The 21,838-nt window shown below is 28.2% G+C and overlaps 3 protein-coding genes across 5 annotated transcripts; 1 reads left to right on the top strand and 2 right to left on the bottom strand.

The window, feature by feature from the left end:
• Positions 1-329: 329 nt before the first annotated feature.
• Positions 330-3,860, bottom strand: LOC139988727 (putative inactive tyrosine-protein kinase Wsck). The gene is made up of 4 exons (XM_072006420.1): positions 3,319-3,860; positions 3,062-3,216; positions 1,250-2,988; positions 330-1,161 (listed from the first exon to the last, which is right to left on the bottom strand). The coding sequence occupies exons 1-4, from the start codon at positions 3,483-3,485 to the stop codon at positions 1,093-1,095; spliced, it is 2,130 nt and encodes a 709-aa protein (XP_071862521.1). The 5' UTR covers positions 3,486-3,860; the 3' UTR covers positions 330-1,092.
• An 804-nt stretch (positions 3,861-4,664) lies between these two features.
• LOC139989376 (serine/threonine-protein kinase VRK1) lies at positions 4,665-10,008 on the bottom strand. Of its 2 annotated transcripts, XR_011800326.1 has the most exons (11): positions 9,542-10,008; positions 8,334-8,504; positions 8,050-8,175; positions 7,782-7,978; positions 7,461-7,704; positions 7,189-7,389; positions 6,781-7,004; positions 6,459-6,709; positions 6,271-6,401; positions 5,898-6,173; positions 4,665-5,826 (listed from the first exon to the last, which is right to left on the bottom strand). XR_011800326.1 is itself a non-coding variant. In XM_072007676.1 (10 exons), the coding sequence occupies exons 2-10, from the start codon at positions 8,497-8,499 to the stop codon at positions 6,106-6,108; spliced, it is 1,608 nt and encodes a 535-aa protein (XP_071863777.1). In that variant the 5' UTR covers positions 8,500-8,504; positions 9,542-10,008; the 3' UTR covers positions 4,665-6,105. The 2 variants fall into 2 exon arrangements, 1 of the variants encoding a protein (XP_071863777.1); XM_072007676.1 differs by having other exon boundaries at positions 4,665-6,173.
• A 683-nt stretch (positions 10,009-10,691) lies between these two features.
• On the top strand, positions 10,692-20,233 carry LOC139989375 (RNA-binding protein 25). Of its 2 annotated transcripts, none has more exons than XM_072007675.1 (12): positions 10,692-10,897; positions 11,406-11,548; positions 12,448-12,772; positions 12,854-13,048; positions 13,129-13,244; positions 17,133-17,344; positions 17,441-18,059; positions 18,187-18,604; positions 18,678-18,899; positions 19,443-19,618; positions 19,685-19,831; positions 19,911-20,233. In XM_072007675.1, exons 2-12 carry the CDS (start codon positions 11,441-11,443, stop codon positions 20,001-20,003), a joined length of 2,631 nt encoding a protein of 876 aa, XP_071863776.1. In that variant the 5' UTR covers positions 10,692-10,897; positions 11,406-11,440; the 3' UTR covers positions 20,004-20,233. The 2 variants fall into 2 exon arrangements, with proteins under 2 accessions (XP_071863776.1, XP_071863774.1); XM_072007673.1 differs by having other exon boundaries at positions 12,418-12,772.
• Positions 20,234-21,838: the final 1,605 nt, after the last annotated feature.

The raw sequence follows: 21,838 nt of genomic DNA, 5'->3' as shown, positions 1-21,838 counted from the left end.
TTGTAATTTAGTGGGGGAATAGAAAAATAAATAATATATTAATTATACATTGTAAAAAATTATGTTAACATTATTTATCAAATAAAATTGTATTATTGTAATTCAGTGGAGGAATAGAGAAATTATAATATATTAATAATACCTTTTAAAAAATTATATTAACATTATTTATCAAATATAATCGTGAAAGATAATATATAATGAAACAAATAATTATAAATCATTTATAAAAATATTTTAGATTAGAAAGTAATTTAAAAAGTTTTAATTTTAACATTAACTGTAACATTTTCTCTGTGACATTAAATAAAAATTGAGACATTACACAATTTAAAATATACATATGTTCTTATATTTAAATACAAAGTAATAAAGTTTATGCTTATTTAAGTTAATGTCTACTAATAAAGTCTTACAATGAACATTAATAGTAAGTACATTGTTTACAGGTATAAAAGTGAGGATCAGTGTTTTATTATTTATAGATATTTTATAATTTTTTAGATATAGGTAAATCGAATTATTAATGTGTAAAATTTGTATTCAGTGAGAAAATTATCAATTATATTTATAAGAAAAGTTTTTACAATTGGAAATATGAAAATTTTTTCTTCAATAAAACTACGAGTGTTTTACAATAATATATAGTTATAGTAATAATTTAAAGTATTATGCTGAGAAGTCTTTTTTCAATTATTATGAAATTTAACATAAAATGGATCATCATTACCTATGAGTGTTTAAAGTTTAAAGTAGGAATACTTTACTTTGTGTTATAATATATTTTAAATAGAAATTTGTATTTTATGAAAATCGTACGTTTTTTCGATTTCATTTCAGTGGACGGAAAGTTACTAATAATACTTGTATAATACTTTGTTTTATAAGAAAAAAATATGGAAGTATAAAATAAAAATCTATAGTATAAAAAAAGTTATAAAAAAAATATAAAATCTAGTGTACATAAATTACATGCAACGGTAACTTTAGAATACATAAAAATAGATTTTTAAAGATACTTAACAAAATTGTTATATACAATACATAATGTCACATAAATGCATGAATATGAACACTTATTTATTAATGATATTAATTTAATTCTAATTCTGGGATATATGGTTCAGTAATTGCAGTGACTGGACAAATGCTTAAGGTTTCCTGAAAATGCAAAATAGAATAGTCAGACCAAGAAATAGAAAATATTTTATTTCTATGCATTTAAAATAAAATGAAACATAATTCTTACCAATCTTATTAATTCTGCAAATGTTGGTCTTTCCTGACTTTCCATATTCCAGCAAGATAACATAACTTCGTGAAGTGGATCAGGAGTATCTGGTAGTTGTGGTAATCTAACTCCTCGCTCAATTGCTTCTTCCACTTCACTATCAAGTGAAAAATTAGAATATGGTGTACCACCCATACTAAGCATTTCCCACAAAAGTACACCAAAAGCCCAGACTACTGCTGGTTGGTGTTTTTTTCTATTACCAAGGCACTCAACAGACATCCATCGAGTATATTTTATATCTTCTAAAGCATATTTGGATATTCCATGTCCCATTAGTTTAGGTATCCATTCATTTGAGAGACCTACACTACGTGCACAAAGATATTCATGTACAATTTTATAATTTTCAAGATGTTGCAAAGCAGATGCTATCATAGATCCTATAGGTAGAATATGTTCAACAGGAAATGTGTTCCCAGATCTGGCAGCTAATAGACAATTTTTTAACGTCTGAGGTGGTAATTCAAGTACAACGTGTAATGTATCATGAGTTTCACATGTTCCTATAAGATCTGCAAGATATTTCATAGGAGATGCTTTAATACAAACATCTAGTTCTCGTAACATATGTCTTTTGTCAGATACTTTCAATAATTTGTCAGCTATACTATGAACAGCTACACTACAAGATTTGTCATTTTTTTGAATAACACCTGTATGTACTGTTCCAAATCGCCCTCTACGTATCGTAGTGTCATTAATCGTCAATAAGTTTTGTGGTATAATCCATACCTTCTTTTTCAGTTCTTGATAATGATTTACCCTTTCAGGTACATCCTCTGGAATATATGCTAAATTGTCAACTTCGTACAATGGACCTTGCAATGTAAGTTCTTGTTGCTCTGGAAGTTTCCTTATCCGAAACTTTTCATGGCGTTGTCGCAATGTTAAATAAAGTATTATTGAACCTATAAGTAACGTTCCCAAAAGACCAATTGCAACACATAGTATGATAGTTGTCAAATTTACATTGTTATTTCCATCTTCATTATAATTTGTCAGCTTGTTAATTAGATCTGAGTAAGCATACTGCACTTGTCTTTGAAATTTAGAAACTACTGTTAAGCCTATTTGTGGCATTACTTGAGTATTTAATGGTGCATTATAATATGCGCCAATCATCCTTCCATCTCCTACTATAAATTTTGTATATTTGTAAAATTCTGAAGATTCAAATTCTCCAGTAGTATAATATCCTAGACTTTGCTGTATTGATGTTTCATAATTGTAATAAGTTACATTAGGACCTGATGGAGGTATTGTACCAGGTTGACAAACAAATACTTGGTAGGTACTAATAGGACCATATTCACTACTTCCCTCTGATAATAAAACAGTTATTGTGGTACTTGTTTGTTCTATTACTTTTGGCATTACTGGCTTATTAGGTGGCCCTATTAAAGTCCATCCCAAAATATATGTAGGTTCACTATCTGTTTGCGTGTTTGCAGCAGTGATTGATACATTATACTTTGTGCCTGGTTGTAAGCCTTGTAAAATGGTACTATTTGAAGCTCCTCCTTGAATCTGACTTTCTATGGCTGGTACTAAATTTGAAGCAAATGTTTCAACAACCACTGCCTTTAAAGTATAAGATGTAATATTTCCATTTCTGATATTAGGCGGTTCCCATGTAATTTGCAAATTATTAAATCCACTGTGAATTATTTGTGCACTTCTTGGTGGACTAGGACCTCAATATATATGTTTTTAAGTTTATAAATATCAAAATAGAATGGAAGTATATAGTATTTTTAAAAAATATACCTGTTTGTCCAGTTGAATAAATACTCATTGCATCTTGACTACCACAATAATTGTTCTGATCAGCAATACAAAGAAAAGTACAGGAAGTAGATATACCTTTCCTACCGTACCTACTACCACAAAAGCATTGTTGACCATTCATTAATCCTGCAAACCTATTAATTTTAATGTGAATTAATATTAAATTTTACTTTAAAATTATTAAATATTATAACATTCGTAACAAACGTTATAGTAATATTACAACAATAACTTACATATAATAACGTGAACGACATTCTTTGATACATTCTGTAGGTGCATTAGCGTGATTTAATATCAAGGTTGGTAAATCGGGATCCAACACGGAACTTCGAAAACAACCCTCATATTTTTGGCTAAGTATATGATCACAGAAATAGAAAAGTAGAAATAATATTATCATTATATATTGTAATGTTCTATAAATATAATTTCTATAATTCAATTTTTATTTACACTACTAATTGTAAGTACATTGCAGATATTAGTGTGACATTCTTTCAGAATAGTTTAAATCTGAATCACTAAATGAATGGTGACATTATATTTAAAACGAAGAAGTAAGGTTAACTATGCACTGATCTTTATTCTTCGTGATTATTAAGATAAAACAATATAGTCTTTGATTTTTTATCATTTTTTTTATTAGTGACAACTTTTAAGAATCCTTATACTGAGTGAGATATTAAAATTCACAAAATATTTTACGGGTGTGGTAGCATCTAAGTACGTATACTTATTTACTACCTATATCCATTACTATGATTATGATTAATGTTCATTCACTTGTGGCGCTAGTAATATTTGAAATTTAAAGTGATATTGTAATAGCATACATATTAGATATTAGTTCTACATATCGTGTCATTTTTGTATTTAATATTTATTCTTCACAAAATCTTTGGACACCTTTCCTTTATTTCATTTTGATGCTTACAATAATTTTATACCTTGATCTTTTGAAGTAAAAAAATTGAGTATAATTTCATTAAAATATTCATAAATTTTATATAGTGATAAAGCACAATAAATTCCCTTCTATTTAATGTAATCATATCACATCAAAAAATAATTTTAATATCTTATCTTACTAATAATAGTATTAATCATTAACTAGTAAATATGTAACTATAAATAAAAGATAATTAAATAAATTTATTTAAACAATATATTTTATATACTTTATTTTATATTTTTTCAAATACAATATACAATAATATATAAAATGTATGATAACATACACATATAATTAAATTCTATACCTGGTATATATGCATTATTTTTGCTATTTATTTATTATTCATTCATACTATTAGTAATCGTCCTGATTAGAATGCAATACAAATTAGCAAGTAAATTTTATTATATTCTTTTTATAATAATCTTGTTGACAATACTTTAAGAATCTTGTGCAGTGCTGTTAATAAATATATATGTATTGTTTGCTTAATATAGTAAATGTTTAATCACATATTCTATAACTAAATTAGAATAATATTCATGAAAATAAAAAAAGCTCATGTCAGGTATCTTACATTAGTGAAATATAATAAATCAGAATATGATGAAATACTAGCATTATAAAAAAGATTACAAATGCACATGTATTTATTTAATTACAATACACTTTTAAGTCTTTAACAACACTGCTTTTCTGGCACAGGTACATGTAACTTAAAAAAATACAAATTAGTTATCACAAATTTACTGTAAATAAATCGACGGTTCCATCTATACATGGCTCTTATGATATAAATATATACAAGTATCAATTGTATTTCATGTAACAATGTTATGTAAATATTAGATCTGAATCAATACAAATTTAATTAAGTTCTACTAAAAAATGACATAAGATAATATTACATGAGATATTGCAACATATTAAAAGCATAACTGTGTATTTTCTAGTTACATGTTGTACATATATAAAATCTAGAACCAAATAAAAATATTAATTGTATTATTTATACTACACACGCATTCCTGTTGATATATTGTAACTATAATAACAAATATAAACTGTTATATTTTAATCATATGTAAGCATTTAATGGCTTAATACTGAGTATTAATAACAGTTTACAGTTGTATTATTTTTATCTACATTTCACTACTTTTAATTGTATTATTTCAAAGTATACTACAACTTCGTTTATATTATAGACAATATTTAGGGACTCTATGCTTGAATATATATCTTGATACTTCGAAGAAATCTTTTACGTAATTTTTGCTAATAAATTAATCTCTATATTTTTATGAGAATTAGGAGTAACTCATTTAGGACTCTTAGAAAGTATTAGATTATTTTAGCAATGTCCGAATATAATAAAATAGTTTACTCACAGTCACTTATAACTTACAAAATAATTATAGTAATAAAAAAGAAAAAAAGATTAAATATAATTTAAACATTAAAACTATACTTTATTTTAATAAAGCAACTTAATGAAATATTGACATTATCTATTCAGCATATCATGCTATTGACTCATTTTATAAAATAAACAAATAACTCTTAAAAGTTGATGAAACGTGTTTTCCATGCAACATTCGGATCATTTGTTTATTATGACATTGAGTTGCATAGTTTTTATATGCAAAAGTAATGATTTCTCATTATTGTGCCTGTTAGCAAGTCTTCTTTGAATTGTATTGAAATTATGTTCTTAAAGGAAGCAATGTAATTGTTTTAAAGTGTCCACTGAATTATTTATAATTATTTGTTCGAGATACAGTTACTAAAAAAAAAAAATCTTATATTAATATACAGTTTGTTAAACAATAAATCATGATATATAAGCAGTCTTACAAAAGTTGGTGCTCTAAATACACCTGAGACATTCCTAACAAATGAAATTTTGTCCTTTAAACAGGAGTTTAATCAAGAGTATATTCTTATAAAATCTAAATGAATTAATAGGAAATAATACTTAATTCATTCATTATTTAGATAACTCGTTTGTGATTCCATTGTTCAAGGAATGAAAATGTGTAATATTTAGCAAAATTTGTCATACTCATGTTGAGGGACCTTTTTTTCTTTTGCTGCTTTGTATTTGTTTGTAAGATTTTTTATTTCCAAGTCCTAATAGATCATATATAATGAATTAAAAAATGTAAATATATAAAATATAGATAAAAGTAGAGTTATATAAATAAGAAGAATTTGAGAAATATCTTACGTTTTAATTGAGCCCCTCGGGAACGTGTCACACGTGGCGAAACCTTTGCTAAAGAAAGTGTCAAGGAATTTTTCTTTTTTAATTGAACTATTTGTTCCATAGCTGGTGTCATCCATTTTGTTTTAAGATCTCTGTTTAAAAAAAGAATTATTTTACACTGTTATTGTACATAATTTAAATATACTTACTCTAATGCTTTTGGTAAAGATTTATGTCGAAATGCGCCTGATTGTTTCTCTTTCATTCTCTGAATTACGCTTAACATGGCATATGTAGGTAAGGATGGAGGAGGTGGAGATGGAGGTGGTGTAAGTGGTGAAGGTGGAGTTTGTAGACTAATTTTTGCGAGTTTATCAGGATGGAGCGCTAGTACTGCTTCCCAACAAAATTCTTTTCGTTCAACTGGATATTTAGGTTGCGTATTTCGAGTTATGCGTATCTAAAAGTAATAATGCATATTGTTTTATTGTGAAATAAAATTTAATACTAATAAAGAATATAAAAGTATACCTCGCCATTTACAGGTCTACAAGGTTTCCTTTCTCGTAAGTACGGTCGTTTAAAAGACATGGGATAAGAAATATTTTCATTAGATTCTCTCAAAGGGTGCAAACATGTAGGAACATTATTTTTTTGCCTAGAACCAGACTGAAATAAACTACGTAGATAGGAATAGTTAGGTTTAGTTTCAAATCCCAATTCAGTAATATATTTCATATACTCCATAATGGCAGCTGGTAAAAAATATTAATTATTAATATTTAATTTAAAAAATCTGTTAAATATATCAGTCATGAATATTTTTAAAGTAGCAATTTGTCTAATTAAAGTAGAATGGATTTACATTATTTTTCATATTTGAGTAAAATTAAATTTAAAAATATTTGAAATATTGATATACAGAATACAATAACTTACCAGGTGGTTCTTTTTTATAAGGAAAACATTTATGCATAAATAATGATAAATTTGAAAGTAAAATTTCTTTTTGTGCATGGACTTCTTCCGGATCCATTGCTGATGTTACACTATTATCTTCTTTTTCCCAAGGTAATTTGCCACATAACCATTGTAGTATATTATACCCTAATGTTTCTAAATCTCCTCTTCTTGAGTGTGCTACAGTAATAAAATAAAGTGTAATTATGTTGTAAAAAATGAAATATACATAACAAATTTATAAAACTCACTTCCATGATGTGCATCTCTTGATGTGAATTCTAATGTTCCTTCATGAGCTCTTCTTTCATCATGAACAAATGGCTTATGCACACCTGCGCTTGTACGGAAACGATAAGCCAATCCATAATCAACCAAATAAGCTTGAAATTTTTTTGTTGTTACATTTTCTGCACTTAAAGACAACAAAATATTCGATCCTTTAACATCTGCATGAGCATATCCTTGACTGTGAATATATTCAAGTGCATCTAACTATAAAAATGTGAAAAATGATAAAATTACAAAATTATTAACTAATTTCTAAATTTTCTATTTTTATAGTAAAGTACCATTTGAACAGCTAGCCTGTTAACAAGTTTGATTGGTAATTTTCTCCCATTTGATATAAATAATTTTCCAATATCAATGCCATATCTTGGAATTACTAAAAATCTATACTTTTGCCCTTGATATATGTGAGAACCAGATCCCTCATATGTTGGAACACCTATTCGTCTTTTTCCTTGTGATTTGCACCAGGTATCAACTAAAATTCATAATAATGGAAATATATATGAAACATAGGTTATATATGTTATATACAACTAAGTTACTTACTCATATGTTTACGTGATGCTCTTATATAAAAATTCATTTCAACAAATAGTGGACCGTTATTATGTGGTTCAATTTTTATCACATATTTTGCATCTTGTCCAATTGGAGCATTAATGTCATTTGATGCTGTAATGTAAAATTTTTAAATTTAATATTAATAGCAACAGATAATGAAATAGTGAATACAACATTTAAGTAATTTATAAAAGTGTGTTTCTGTTTGTTTGATCGCGGTTGGCACTAATTTTATTTCAATCAAACGGTATTTGAATAAGGAATACTACCTAAGTATATATCACCAAATCCACCGTATCCTATTGCATGTCCTAGTTTCCATTTGTTTTGAGTAATATCTGTTAATATCTCTCCAGCTGGCAATTGATCAGGTAATTTGCAACCTAATGCTGCTACTCTTTTAACAGATATCTCTTCACCTCGTCTTGGTGCCATTATCACTATATAGTTATTTATATAAAATTCAACGTTCCATTAACTTGTACACTATACTACGATGGAAATATTAAATATTTATTAAGAATAAAAGATTGGACAATATTATAGTTTATTATAAATTATGTATAATTTCACAAGAAAATTCTTTCATACATAAAATTATAAAATGATCAATTAATATAGCCACAAATAATTGCTTTTTATATGAATTAAAACATTATATAGAATAGATTATATTTTTAACCTATATTCAAATTTTATATTTGTTATGAATACACTAATAGAAAAGTTCAATATAAATAAGATATAAAAAATAAGTATAATCTGGTTGAATGCAATGAGTTTATATATAAATACATAATCCTTTTGATTATTTTTTGATTATATATACACATTGTTAATTATACAAAAGAAAAGTTATATATTTATGTACTGAAACATATAAAATTATTATTTTTATATATATATATTTAAACTGGATAGAAGATTTTAATATATATTATGAAATTACAATATGAAAATCTTTAAACTTTTACACCAAAATAATAATACATTTTATTCAAATTAATATTTGAATATGTATAACCTATACTGTAAACAATTTCATTTTGTATTATAAATGTAATTAAATTTATCTTGTTTATTCCTTTAATTAAATAAAATAATAATTTGACACATAGATATGCATTACTACATAATAATTAATTTTATAATTCAATACTACAGTACAATAGGAGTGATGAAAAAAGTAGAAATGTGTTTTCTATATTTTTGTACAACAGTCGTCTCTAATGCAGTAGAAAATGCATTATTTAAATACTACCTAATAAGGTTTTTAATAAATTCAAATTACGTAAATATTATTATAAGAATTGTCTTCGCTTTTTCTAGTACTTTTCCAAGAGTTCATATATAATTTGCTACCTTGGTTTTCAAAATATTGTTTTCTATTTGTGTAAATTAAACAAAAAAATATAATTTTAAGGATTTCATGTTCAACTGTCAACTAAAATAATTAACTAATAAAAAGCTTGTATACCTCAGAAGACGGATTAAAGGACATCGCACAAAATCTCTTTAATTGTTTGGCACATCGGAATCTTTAATAATTTAAAGTATTTCTTTTTTGTGTTTTGAAACTCTGACTATCCTCCAAAACGATTTCACCTAGCATAAGAATACACCACACTGCCATTTCATGAACTAAGAAGTTTAACGGAAACCGATCAACTGAAGAGGGCGTCCTTAAATTTATATCTTCTTGACTAAGCATTTAAATAACGCTAATGTTGATAAAAATCCCGCTGTATTATTTTACTATCCACTACATTGTCTATTATATTTTTAATATTTTAATCTAACATGATGAGTTATGATTGTTACATAATATATTCATTTTTATTAATAGCATCCGTTTTAATAATTGATTTACTATGTTATAGATAGTTCATTTTTAAAAATGTAATGCCAAGAGAAAAGAGAATTAATAAATTTTCTTACATACAAATATTTTTTAGTGTATTTTTTTCTAATGTAATAATATTATCATTGGTAGCATCTGGTAGCATTTACAAGTTTAGATGACCATTGGATATTAAAAATTTATATAAATTTTATCTATATAAATAAAAAATGTCAAATGCATTTTAATTAATTTTCTTAATTGACTTTGTATAAAAATATTTATTTAAATATCTAGTAATGCTGTTCAATGTTTTTGTAATTATTTTTTACATTTTCAGTATAGAGGTTATTAAGTAAATAATGAAAAGTATGATAAGAAAAAAAGAATTACAACACAATTTTAAATATTTCGCAAATCTGTAAAACAATATTGTAAAGAATTATATGTAAACATTATATAATTATAATACAATTTAATGTGTAAGTAAACCGGTTTTTCTGGCATTATTTTATTTAAATATAGATTTCTTTCATAATATTTTAATGGTATTTCTCGTACAATAAAATATGATAATGAAAATGAAAATTGAAATTAAAATTAAAACTAAATGCTGTTCTATTGAGGAAATGATATAATTGTATATAATTAAAAATATATAATATTAATTTATTTTGTTTTAATATGCTGTATCAAAAATTCAATAAATTACAGAGTAGAAGTCCTAAGTTGCTGCATATGTAGCTTGGTTCTTTTATGATGAGTCTTCGAACCCATGGGAAATGTAACATCAACCATAGCCTTCTAGAAGCAATCAGCACATGAAGCCGTAATGGACGAAAAGAAGTAATTACTAGCTGACGGATTGTGAAAGTGGAAGTTTCAGTTCGTGTGTTTATTATAATATTTCTTTAGCTTTAGAGACCTATTAAAATGACGTAAATATTTGTTAAATGATGGTTGATGCTTTATTTCTATTTTCAAATATATTATGTAAGTACAGTATTGGTTCTTTGTTGAGATCATTTTAATGGTTAGAATACTAAAGCATCCATTAGAGTCTTCTCTGATATCTATAACTATTACTACGAAAAACATGTTTTCACACAGCAAACTTACATGTTGAGTAATGTTTATATGTCTATGCATAGTTCAAATATTTGTTTTATAATATTGATTACTAGAGTATTAAATTCATACTTGTATTTTATTATATCTCAAGAAAGTGTGCTTAAGATTGTTATGTATCAAAGGTTATTTAATGTCAATTTTTTAAATATTTCAAGTACAATATGATTAAAATATGGTTTTGTAACTACATAATACAATTTACAGACATTAAATTTCATTTATTTGCAATCATTAAATTTTTATTTTTAAAATTTAATAATTGTAAGTATGGATTATAATAATATATCAGTATTAACAAAAGTTCTATGTTGAAATAAAACTGTATCTTTTATATATTACTTCTACTAAATAACTGTATTACATATTTTAGTGAGGACACTGCCATAGTATTATTTAAAATAAGAAATGTCTTACCCTGGTCAGCCCCCAATGGGAATACCAGGCATGCCACCAATGCCTTACATGGTTGGTGCACCTCCACCAATTATTGGTGGTGTAATGCCTATGGCACATGTAAGTAAATATAAAATTAAATATTCTAAAATTTGGGCATGTTTGTTTTGTATGCTGTTGGTAAATTTATGATTTCATGTTAACAATCGTTTGCACTTGCTGTTAATACAATTTTCAATAGTTTCAATTGAAGAAACTAATTATTTTATTAACTAAAACTCTAATACAAAGTAATGTAACTTAATATAATTTCTTTGTTAGATTGATCTCCTAATAGTTTAATGTGTCATTTTTATTATTCATTTTAAATGATAACGATTATATATTAAATAATTAAAATAATAATTAAAAATTGATATATTGTTTAATTTGTAATAATGCAATTACCTTATATAACCTATTTGTTTTTTAAATAAAAGATAAAAAGTAATATATTCAAGTGCCAGAAATGTTAAAAGAAAAATAATAAGCATCTTTAGTTACTGTAAAAGAAAAATCAAAAGCATGTAATGTTTGATCGTATTAATGCTGTGTAAATAAATTAACATGTTAAGTAATAAAAAATCACAAAATAGCCTTATATTTTTAAACATCACTAATTATATCATAATTAAACATTTTTCTATATGTTAATGCAGTTGTTTTGTATAATGTATTAACATTCTATATTTAAATTACAATATGAATGGAATGCATATTACTTAAATATTTATGCTATAGGATTATTGTATGAGATATTTTCTAAAAGTTATGTTTTCTGGCACAAATTTTCATCTTAAGTTCTTTTTATTTGATATATGCATGTCTTACCTTCATAATAAAATATAATACAAGGAAAAAGATTAACATACTATTAGGGGGAGGGGAGATTCTGGACTGCATGAGTAGAGATGTGCATTATTAAGAATACTACCATTTATAAAACATAGATGATTCCAACACCCGTATCTGCGATGCAGACCTCAGCTCCAGCTGTTCGGTATGCACGTAACCAAAATCGTCATGACAATAATCGTCGTCGTGAAAGAGAATCTGGCCCACCAGTTACCGTATTTATTGGTAACATTATGGAAAGAGCACCTGATGTGATGATTCGACACATTTTGGGTGCATGTGGTCATGTGCTTTCATGGAAAAGAGTTCAAGCATTTGGATTTTGCGAATATGCAGGTCCTGATGCAGGTCTTAGAGCAGTTAGATTACTTCATGACATGGAAATAGGTACAAAGAAGCTTGTTGTCAAAGTTGATGCAAAAGCTAAAGTCGTTTTGGATCAATTCAAAGGTAAATTTAAAATACTTGCAGTATTTATATACATACATATTAATCATTTATTTTGATTTGTTACTTCTTTGTGTATAATAGCAGAAAGAAGGAAAAAATTAAGAGGAGGCCAATCACCTTTACAAGATGAAACATCAATTGAAGGGGCAGAAGGAGAAGAAGGTGAAGATTACATGGATGAGGGTATGAGAGTAGTGGATGCAGATGCCCTAGCACGTATTAATCAAATCATAGCTGAACATGCCGCTGATTTAGAAATGGCTCAAGCTGCTCCTGGTAGTGTACTAATTCTATTCATAGTAATGTATTGAATTAAATTGGAGAACTAACAAATATTCTTTAATTATATGTTATAGAAGAACATCAAATAAAAATGGTCGCTAAATCTTTGAACCTGGATGATGCAGAAATAGAAGAAAGTAAAAGAGACTTGATTACACGAGAAATTGGAAAATTCAGGGAGGTTATGAAGGTAATTATTTTCATAATTATTTTAGAAATCTTGTTATGTCATTCCTACTTTTCTGCCCTTCTTTTTGGTCGGATATGATATACCAAGATATTAGAAGGTATTATGAATTGTGGTCTAATAGGATTGGGTAAAAACGTTGCAAAAGTTTAGGTATAAGAATGCTAACAATTATTGTAAAATTGTTAGTGTCGATTATGTGAACTTTTTACGAAGCATTATAAACATTATTCTATAATATATTGTAATCTTCTCTAAAAAGAATTATTTTATGCGAAAAGCTATATTAACTAATTTAAATTATTTTAATGGGCAATAGTGTTTGTTACACATTCTTCTGTGTATATGATAGGCAGCATATTTAATTTCTTAAATTTTTTGGTGGAAAAAATATCTTTTAAAGCAAAATTTTAACTGCAATATATTATATTACCATAGAGCTTTTATTTTTTTCTGCATTTAATATGTAAGTGTTATAGAGATAATATTTATGTTTCTGTTTTGTGCAAATGATTAAGAATATGTTTGTAATACTTTGTAGTATTTATTCTATTATCTTTAAAAAACATGATATGAATATTCTTTTTCGTTTTTCAAATAAAAAAATAAAATAAATCACTTTACAAATAGGAAAAAATGGAATATACTAACTTCTTTCAAAACTATATATTTAATAAAAAAAATGTGTTTTTAAATTATAGTTGTAAAGAGTTTGTACTAAGTTTAACAAGTTTATCATACTTTTTGATTATATCAACGACTAGTGAATTCATGAATTGTATTTAATTCATTTTTAAATGGTTGTATTGTTACTAAGTTACAATTTGTATGTGACAAATATTTAGATGTTTCTATGCTTTAAATACTATAATGAAATGCATTGTAAATATGTATTATAAACGTTTATACACGTTTTATGCATTTGATTATATCTATGTTTCATGTTAGACAACTATTGATCGAACTCGCAACATATTTATATAGAAAATTAAATACATTTGGGCAGGCAAAAGAGGATTACAAGTGTATAGTTGTAAATTTTAGCTTTTAAGTATATTGTGATAAAGTGCGTGTGTGCTATATTAGCTCTAAAAAATTGGAGCCGTGACTCGTTGCTATAATTATAATAACAGGCAGCGTGCGTCGCACACAGCAAACGCACACGCCTAGGAATGCTGTGTGTGGGGACCACTCTTTCACTCACTCATTGGCTCTGAAGGGAGTCAATCACAGCACATCCCTCGTATTTTCGCAGGCAGCTGCAGCCTCGTCGGTAAGTCAGAGTATATCCAACCAACAAAACATGAAAAAACAAGAAATGTGCAATATTAAGACGGGAGAATCTCGTAACTCTACAACATGCTGACATCATGTAGCCAATAAATCTGTTTCTATTGAAACTCCATTTTCTTAATTCATCGCATATAATTCTGCATTATATTAATAGCATTAATGCTATTGTATTTTGAACACAAGTTATTCCATATAATCAAATTTCTTTACCTGTTTCTATAGTTATTGTGCTAAACTGCTGGCACCAATATTGTTATAAAAATGCAATGTATTTTTATATAACATGATGTTTAGTTTTAAAGAAATGACATTACAAAATCAATTCTTATAGTTCTAAAAAATAAAGAACTTGTGTAATAGTATTATAGAATGCAAGATAATAAAGGATAAAGAGTTGGAAGGCTTTAGTAATAATATTTTAATGTAAATGCAACATTATTATTATATATTTGAAATTGTAATAAAAAGGTTTTCTATAACACAGATGATTCTCTCATTAATTGACTCAATGGAAGTGCTGTCAATCACTATGAGGATTATATATTCTTTGAGTCAATTAGCAAAAGAATTACTTTATATAAGGTTAATATGAATAAGTTTAAAAAATAATACTAAATTGATAATTATAGATTACTATATTCCTAAAAAATTTGATTATTTAATTTTTCATGGAGTGAGACTATAAAATTAATTAAGATTATTGTATTATTTGTTCGGTTTTTTATGAAAGATAATTATAATTTATTTTTATATTTGTATTAATGTCTAGCAGTTTAGTACAGATATATAGAAGATCAGCAAAGTGCCATTCCATTTGTTTTTACACATTGTTTAGGATCGGTAAAAAATGTTATACAGTGAACAAAGAAATTTGACGCTGACATATTTTATAATATATTCTTAGATAGATTATTAATAGGATCGAGACTTTCTGAATCCTACACACAATGAAATGATTTTGTCTTCACAATGGCGACTGTTCAGTTGTTGTCTTTATTTTGTGTAAACAGCTTCTGTCAGCGTCTCGATCAGACATGTAGTACCTAGGTGCGCGCTCCTCCATTCTCCGGTACCACCACACTGACTGACCAAGTCAACTTCACACCGTGAGTAAACTCCACAACCATGAGCCAACACAACCATTCGGTTCTTGTAGTTTTGTTAGTGAACTGCCCATCTGAATACCTATGACCACTGATATTTCATGTTTCAACAGTCTGTTTTTTTCCTCATATGTGCATCTACTTTTATGCACTCAGTTACTATATCCTTATTAGATTAAAATACTATGGGTTATTGTATGGATATTTAATTTTGAAAACTAAGAGAAAGCAGTTCATAATTTTGAATATGTTTTTTCTTATATAGTATAGTCCATTGATAGCTTTATATAGGGTTTATTAACAATGTCATAAGCAGGAATAAGCAGCATTAGGTTTCATAATTTTTTGTCACTAAAAAGTAATATTCATTAGAGTCTATGATTTAGGACTCTCCAAGCAGTAACCCATTATTGTTATTATTATATCAAGTAAGGATGAACCATATTAATTTATTTCTAAGACGTTACGTTGATAATACGGGACGATAAGGGTGGGCAAACTATTGTGCATTTGATATCCAACAGTTTGCTGCATCAACTGCATAGCCAGAAGAAAACAAAGTTGACAGACGTGTGACAGTTTCTTGGCAAAAATGAAAGATGTTTTGGTGGAATCCCTTCTTCGTGATGACTCCGCTTCTGATTGGTATAATACTTTCTAATAATTATTGAATATTGACAAGAAATCTAAATATCACCCCTTTCGACTCTTAGACTTATATAGCTTTAGACACTATTGATTTACAGGCACATTTGCAATGTTGTAAGTACATTGGGTGGCCTCTACAATGCGTCTGTTAGCATTAAGGTATTCTTAATTTAAGTAGAGCTTAAGAAATTTCTTATGCTTGTTTCCAAAATTTATACCTGCACTTAGGTAATTGATATGTAAACAAGATTTCGTGTAAGATGCTGCTGAGCGAGCATACTCCAGCGGAGTGAGTATACTATATTGAGATGAACAGAATTATGATACTTGATATGTGATTAATTTTTGTACAACTAGTAATCGTTCAACATTGCAATCTTTGTAATGTTAGAGATACTAAAATTAAAGTAAAATTTGTATACAAAATGTAAATGTTAAAAAAATATACAAAATGTTAAAAATATTTTTTAAAAGAATTTTCATAACGAATTAAGACTTCTTTTTGAAGTATTTATTTCAAGTAATCATTTTGTTAATATAAAACTCCATCTAATATTACTTTTTAAATAATATCGATTGTTTGTGCAAATATTTTGTATGTATCAGGGCATCTATATTTTGAATTTAAGAAAAGAAATGATAATACTGCACTGTTATAGTGTAGTGATATTTTACCATTTTTATATTCATTAACTAACTTTACACTTACAGTAACCTTTTTCTACCCTTTAATTTTTATAACTGAGGAGGATATACGATTGCTAGTTTTTGCGTTTTATTATCACAGCCTGATAAGTTTGCTTTGAATATTTGGTCTCACCTATTTTTTTATTTTTGTTTTTTATAGAAGCAGGAGGAGGAGAAGGCTCAAGTTAAACGGAAGAAAGAAGCTGTTGAGAAAGAAGAACGGGAGAAACGTGAAAAAGAGCGACGAGATCGGCATGATGGCAGTAACACTAAAGATGATCAAGACGGCGATCCTGGTAGTCCTACGTCTCATAAAGGTCGCAGTAGTAGTACCGGAAGTAGTAGAAGAGACAAAAGGCGATCTAAATCTAGGTATTAACATTTAACAATTTCCGGAAAGTGTTTAAATAATTAATTCATTAATTTACAATATAAAATTTATTGTAAGTATTTTCTATCTTTCTTAAGATCTAAGGAACGAGAGAGGGATCGTCAGAGAAGCGACAGAGATCGTGATAGAGATAGAGATCGAGAAAGAGATAGAGAAAGAGAACGAGAAAGAGATCGTGACCGCGAAAGAGAGCGTGAAAGAGAACGTGAAAGAGATAGAGAAAGGGAAAGGGACAGGGAACGAGAAAGAGAACGTGAAAGAGAAGAGGCAAGGAAAACTGAAAGAGAAATTATGCGTGAAAGGGAGGAAGAGGAAGAGGCGAAGGAGAGGAAAAAGAACGAAAGAAGAGCGAGAGAAAAAGAAGCAGCTTATCAAGAACGTTTGAGAGCATGGGAGACGCGGGAACGTCGCAAACAAAAGGAATATGAGAAAGAAGCGGAGAAACGCAGAGCAAAACGGGAAGCGAGAGAAAGAGAAGCAAAACGCTTGAAAGAATTTCTCGAAGACTATGATGATGAAAGAGACGACGCTAAATATTACAAAGGTAAAGAACTTTCACGTCGTCTAGAAGAGAGAGCACTGGAAGCAGAAGCCGATTCGCGGGATCGTTGTGCCGAGCGTCAAGAGCTTCAACGTCTTCGCGATAAACTGTATGCTGACGCTTCTCATCCAGATCCAGCGGCTGAGTTTGAAAGGGTAAAATGTTCCTAAATAATGTGATATGACTAATTACAATATTGATTTTTATTAGGATATGGAATATACATTTATCTCTAGTTGTATGTAGACTATTCCTTCTACATGAAGATATTGCTTATTTCAGTTAAAAGCTGAACGGGAGGAACAGTATAAGCCTAAACCGGTTATCACGATAATAGACGAAGAGGATGAAAAAGTGGTGAAAAAGGAAAAAGAAGTTATGCCGCCCATAGAAACTGAACCAATTGAAAGTGATAGTGACGAATGTGTGCAATTTGATGATGTTTCTCAGTCAGAGGCACCATCTAGAACACCACCGCGGCATCACCACCATCATCGAAGGCATCATCGTCATCATCAGAATCATCATCGTGATGGCGAAGAAACTGAAGAAGTTATAGAAACAGATAGAGAAAGTGTAAAGGGTACAAGATCGTCACCTTCTAATCAAACAGTAACAACACCAGTTCAGTCCATTCCACCCACATTAGATGAAGATTCGCGTATGTCTCTTGTTAGCGAACCAGAAAAAACTGGTAGTAGTGAGTAAATGATGTGATTTATTTAACTTATACAAACACTTTATTTGTGTGTCATATTTTACATTTATTACAGGTAACTTTGTGCCATTCGCCATGGGAAGCGGAGGCAATCGTGGTGGTGATCATGGTATTGGTAATAAAACTCCTGCTAGTCCAAGTACGGCTATTAATGTTAGTACGCAACAAACGAATCAGAATAAAAAGAAAGGTCGGATCGATGTTAAAGACGTATTTAATAATGACGATGATGACGATGGTGCTAATAACGCAAAGAAGCGTAAACTAGTTCCTTTAGGTAATTAAAAAGTATAAATGTATTTTTTGTTTAGATAATGTACAATCTTACAATTAGTTTCTTTAAAATGGATTAAACAGGTGTTGGTTAAACAGGAAACGATGGTTGTTTAACGTGAACTAAATGCAATAACGTGCTATAATTAAGACAACTAAATAGTTAATTTGCAACTCTCATCACCACGGTTCCAACGCTCTTTCTCACGCGGACCACTCTCTCGACAACGCAATTCGCACTCTTTGACTTCTCGATTTACATTCTCTGACTTCTCAACTAACACTAACTGTTAATTCGTCTTTCCCCCTTGGCATCCCTTTGTCTCTTTTCTTAGCCCCACCACGCACGTGTTCCGCAACCGTTCGTAGCTAGCGTCGCGGAGGCCTTTTACGCGTAACTATTTGATCGAAGGATTGATGATACACTGATGGACCTGTTGGCACTTAGGCTTTCTCGCGACATTGTTTATGGTTCGCCCGATATTTCTTAGGGCTCTCGTCCACGATACTACAATAATATACGATTTTTATATGAATTCTATTCTAGACTATGGTGAGGAGAAAAAGAAAAAATCTAACGAAGAAGCTCCTAAAGCTGGAAAAGAAGAAAGTACAAAAAGTCAAGAAGAGAAAAGAAAGCACATAAAATCCCTTATTGACAAAATACCTACGGATAAAAACGCTTTGTTTGGCTATCAACTTGATTGGGCAGTAATAGATAATGTAAGATATATATTATGAATGAATATTTATGAATTAATTTTTCATCAATTTTTGTTATTTTTATAGACATTAATGGAAAAGAGGATAAGGCCGTGGATTAATAAAAAGATTATTGAATACATTGGAGAACCTGAACCTACATTGGTAGATTTTATTTGTAGCAAAGTAATGGCCGGCAGCTCGCCTCAAGGCATACTTGATGATGTACAGATGGTAAATAATTTTTATTTTATTATTATTTATTATTTATATAATATTTTTGTTATTGCTTTTATAATATCATATGTTGTAGGTATTGGATGAAGAAGCAGAAGTTTTCGTAGTCAAAATGTGGAGGTTATTAATTTACGAAGTGGAAGCTAAAAAAATGGGCTTAGTTAAATAAATGAAATATCAATTCAAAAAAGTACTAATCGACTTAAAAATTTATACTACACATCAAATTCCTTTGGTTAAAAATTGTACTATTTAGGTTATGTATCTCAATACATGATTACTTACATATAATTTGTAGGATCTTTCGCTAGACGAAAATCATCATGTTGCTCGATTGATAGATAAACTAAATGTGTAGCAATTGAAATGTTAAATACAAATTGTAATTACGATTTATAATATTTGAGTTGTGTCTTTCCAAATTTGTTTATTCGTAGTTTTAAAGGCAGTTCTAACATGTTTATAAATGTTAGATTGTTTACATTTTTCAAGTAGCTTGACGGATTTAATTTTAATGATTATATAATTTCTTCATTTACAAATAATTTTTTCAAAATTTGTACATAGATACAGTAAAAACAACTGATTGTTATCATATGTGTACATATATAATATATATTATTATATATTATTATTATTTTTACTATTATTATTATTATTATTATCATCATCATCATCATCATCATCATTATCATTATATATTACACGCGCGCGCGCGTGCCATACACACGTAAGTTTTCTGTTTTCTGTTAATATTTTTTTGGTTTGTGTCAGAATAGTTTGACGTTAAACTAGTTATTAAAAAATGAATAGTGATTGCTTTTACTGAACAAGGATTATGATATTTAAAACAATTGTTTTTACTGTAATATAAATGAAGGAAAGTTATAAATTTGTATTGAAATTATTAATACGAGGTGGTATGTATGAAATAAATTTTTTTGAAGGAGGTAAGTAGCAGTAAGGAATATTTAAGAAAACTGGAAAATTATTACGATAAGATTCAAATATATTAAACTATTATTGTATTAATTAAATAATAAACGTATTTGTGCTTTTTATCTCTTTTACATTATGTTGTAGTTTCATTAATTTTCTAATCTAATTAAAAAGCTAAGATCCAATAATTTTTTAATCCCAATTTATTATGTCCTATTGTATTATGTTAATGTTGATTCATCATATTTCAGTTTTTTAATGTGAATAATTCTTAATAAATTCTAAGACATTGATTTACGTAAACTTTTATTTTATATTTCCTAGAATAACAACTTTTTAAAAAAGTTTCCTAGAATAACATTATATAATTTGGAATAACACTACTAATTGCTGAAGATTTCGGCCGCCTAAAAATATAGATAAGGTTTCTAATTTTACTTAGAAAATTGTTAATTAGTCATTGAACGCATTATTTTTATGTTTTATAGCTCTTCTATTCAGCTCTATCTGTGCAAAGCTCCCAATTTACACGTATTAGATTTAATGGATCAGTCTACAAAATTAGCATTGTTTAAGATATTTTCTATTAAATACATTAAGTTTGAATAAAATCTGTAATTTCAACTAGATTTCATGTTTGCGGTTGTCAAAAATAAGAAATGTATAACAAGTGATTTTAAAAATCAAGGAAGATTGCCACATCGAATTAAAAGCAAGAAAAGAAAACGGTAGGTTTCGTCAAAAAAGAAAGCTGGTAGGAACAATTACGAATTCTATTCTGTAGGTACTGAAGGCGAGTGCGTGAAATCTGTAGTAGAAAGTTGGCGAGACGGGTGTCCCGGCTGCGTAGTACCACTTCTCATATTATTTGTCGTTAAGTGCATGAAAGCTTTTTTCGAGGGCTTAATACAAGCTCTCGGTTAATAGCGGAGCATTATTGTGTTCACGGGAACCCGAGTACGGCTCAGCTTAGAGTCGCTCTCTCGCTCTCCTCTCTTCTCTTTTCCTCTTTTCTCTTCTCTTCGGCACTATACGAAAAACGCAGCAGCCCAACCTTTTATGGAT

Source organism: Bombus fervidus, chromosome 7 (assembly GCF_041682495.2).
Source record: "Bombus fervidus isolate BK054 chromosome 7, iyBomFerv1, whole genome shotgun sequence".
NCBI classification, from domain to species: domain Eukaryota; kingdom Metazoa; phylum Arthropoda; class Insecta; order Hymenoptera; family Apidae; genus Bombus; species Bombus fervidus.
This window is presented reverse-complemented; position numbering and strand designations above follow the sequence as displayed.

Bases quoted from the DNA above. Each gene is read 5' to 3' on its own strand.
- LOC139989376 (XM_072007676.1), bottom strand. From the start codon at position 8,499: ATGGCACCAAGACGAGGTGAAGAGATATCTGTTAAAAGAGTAGCAGCA. The intron at 7,979-8,049 runs GTAAGTAACTTA...TATGAATTTTAG, and splicing joins AGCATCACGTAAACATATGA to TTGATACCTGGTGCAAATCA. The intron at 6,402-6,458 runs GTAAGTATATTT...TTTTTTAAACAG, and splicing joins TCTTTACCAAAAGCATTAGA to AGATCTTAAAACAAAATGGA.
- LOC139989375 (XM_072007673.1), top strand. From the start codon at position 11,441: ATGTCTTACCCTGGTCAGCCCCCAATGGGAATACCAGGCATGCCACCA. The intron at 11,549-12,417 runs GTAAGTAAATAT...TATAAAACATAG, and splicing joins GTGTAATGCCTATGGCACAT to ATGATTCCAACACCCGTATC. The intron at 12,773-12,853 runs GTAAATTTAAAA...TGTGTATAATAG, and splicing joins CGTTTTGGATCAATTCAAAG to CAGAAAGAAGGAAAAAATTA.
- LOC139988727 (XM_072006420.1), bottom strand. From the start codon at position 3,485: ATGATAATATTATTTCTACTTTTCTATTTCTGTGATCATATACTTAGC. The intron at 3,217-3,318 runs GTAAGTTATTGT...TAAAATTAATAG, and splicing joins TGTCGTTCACGTTATTATAT to GTTTGCAGGATTAATGAATG. The intron at 1,162-1,249 runs GTAAGAATTATG...TTGCATTTTCAG, and splicing joins TTGCAGAATTAATAAGATTG to GAAACCTTAAGCATTTGTCC.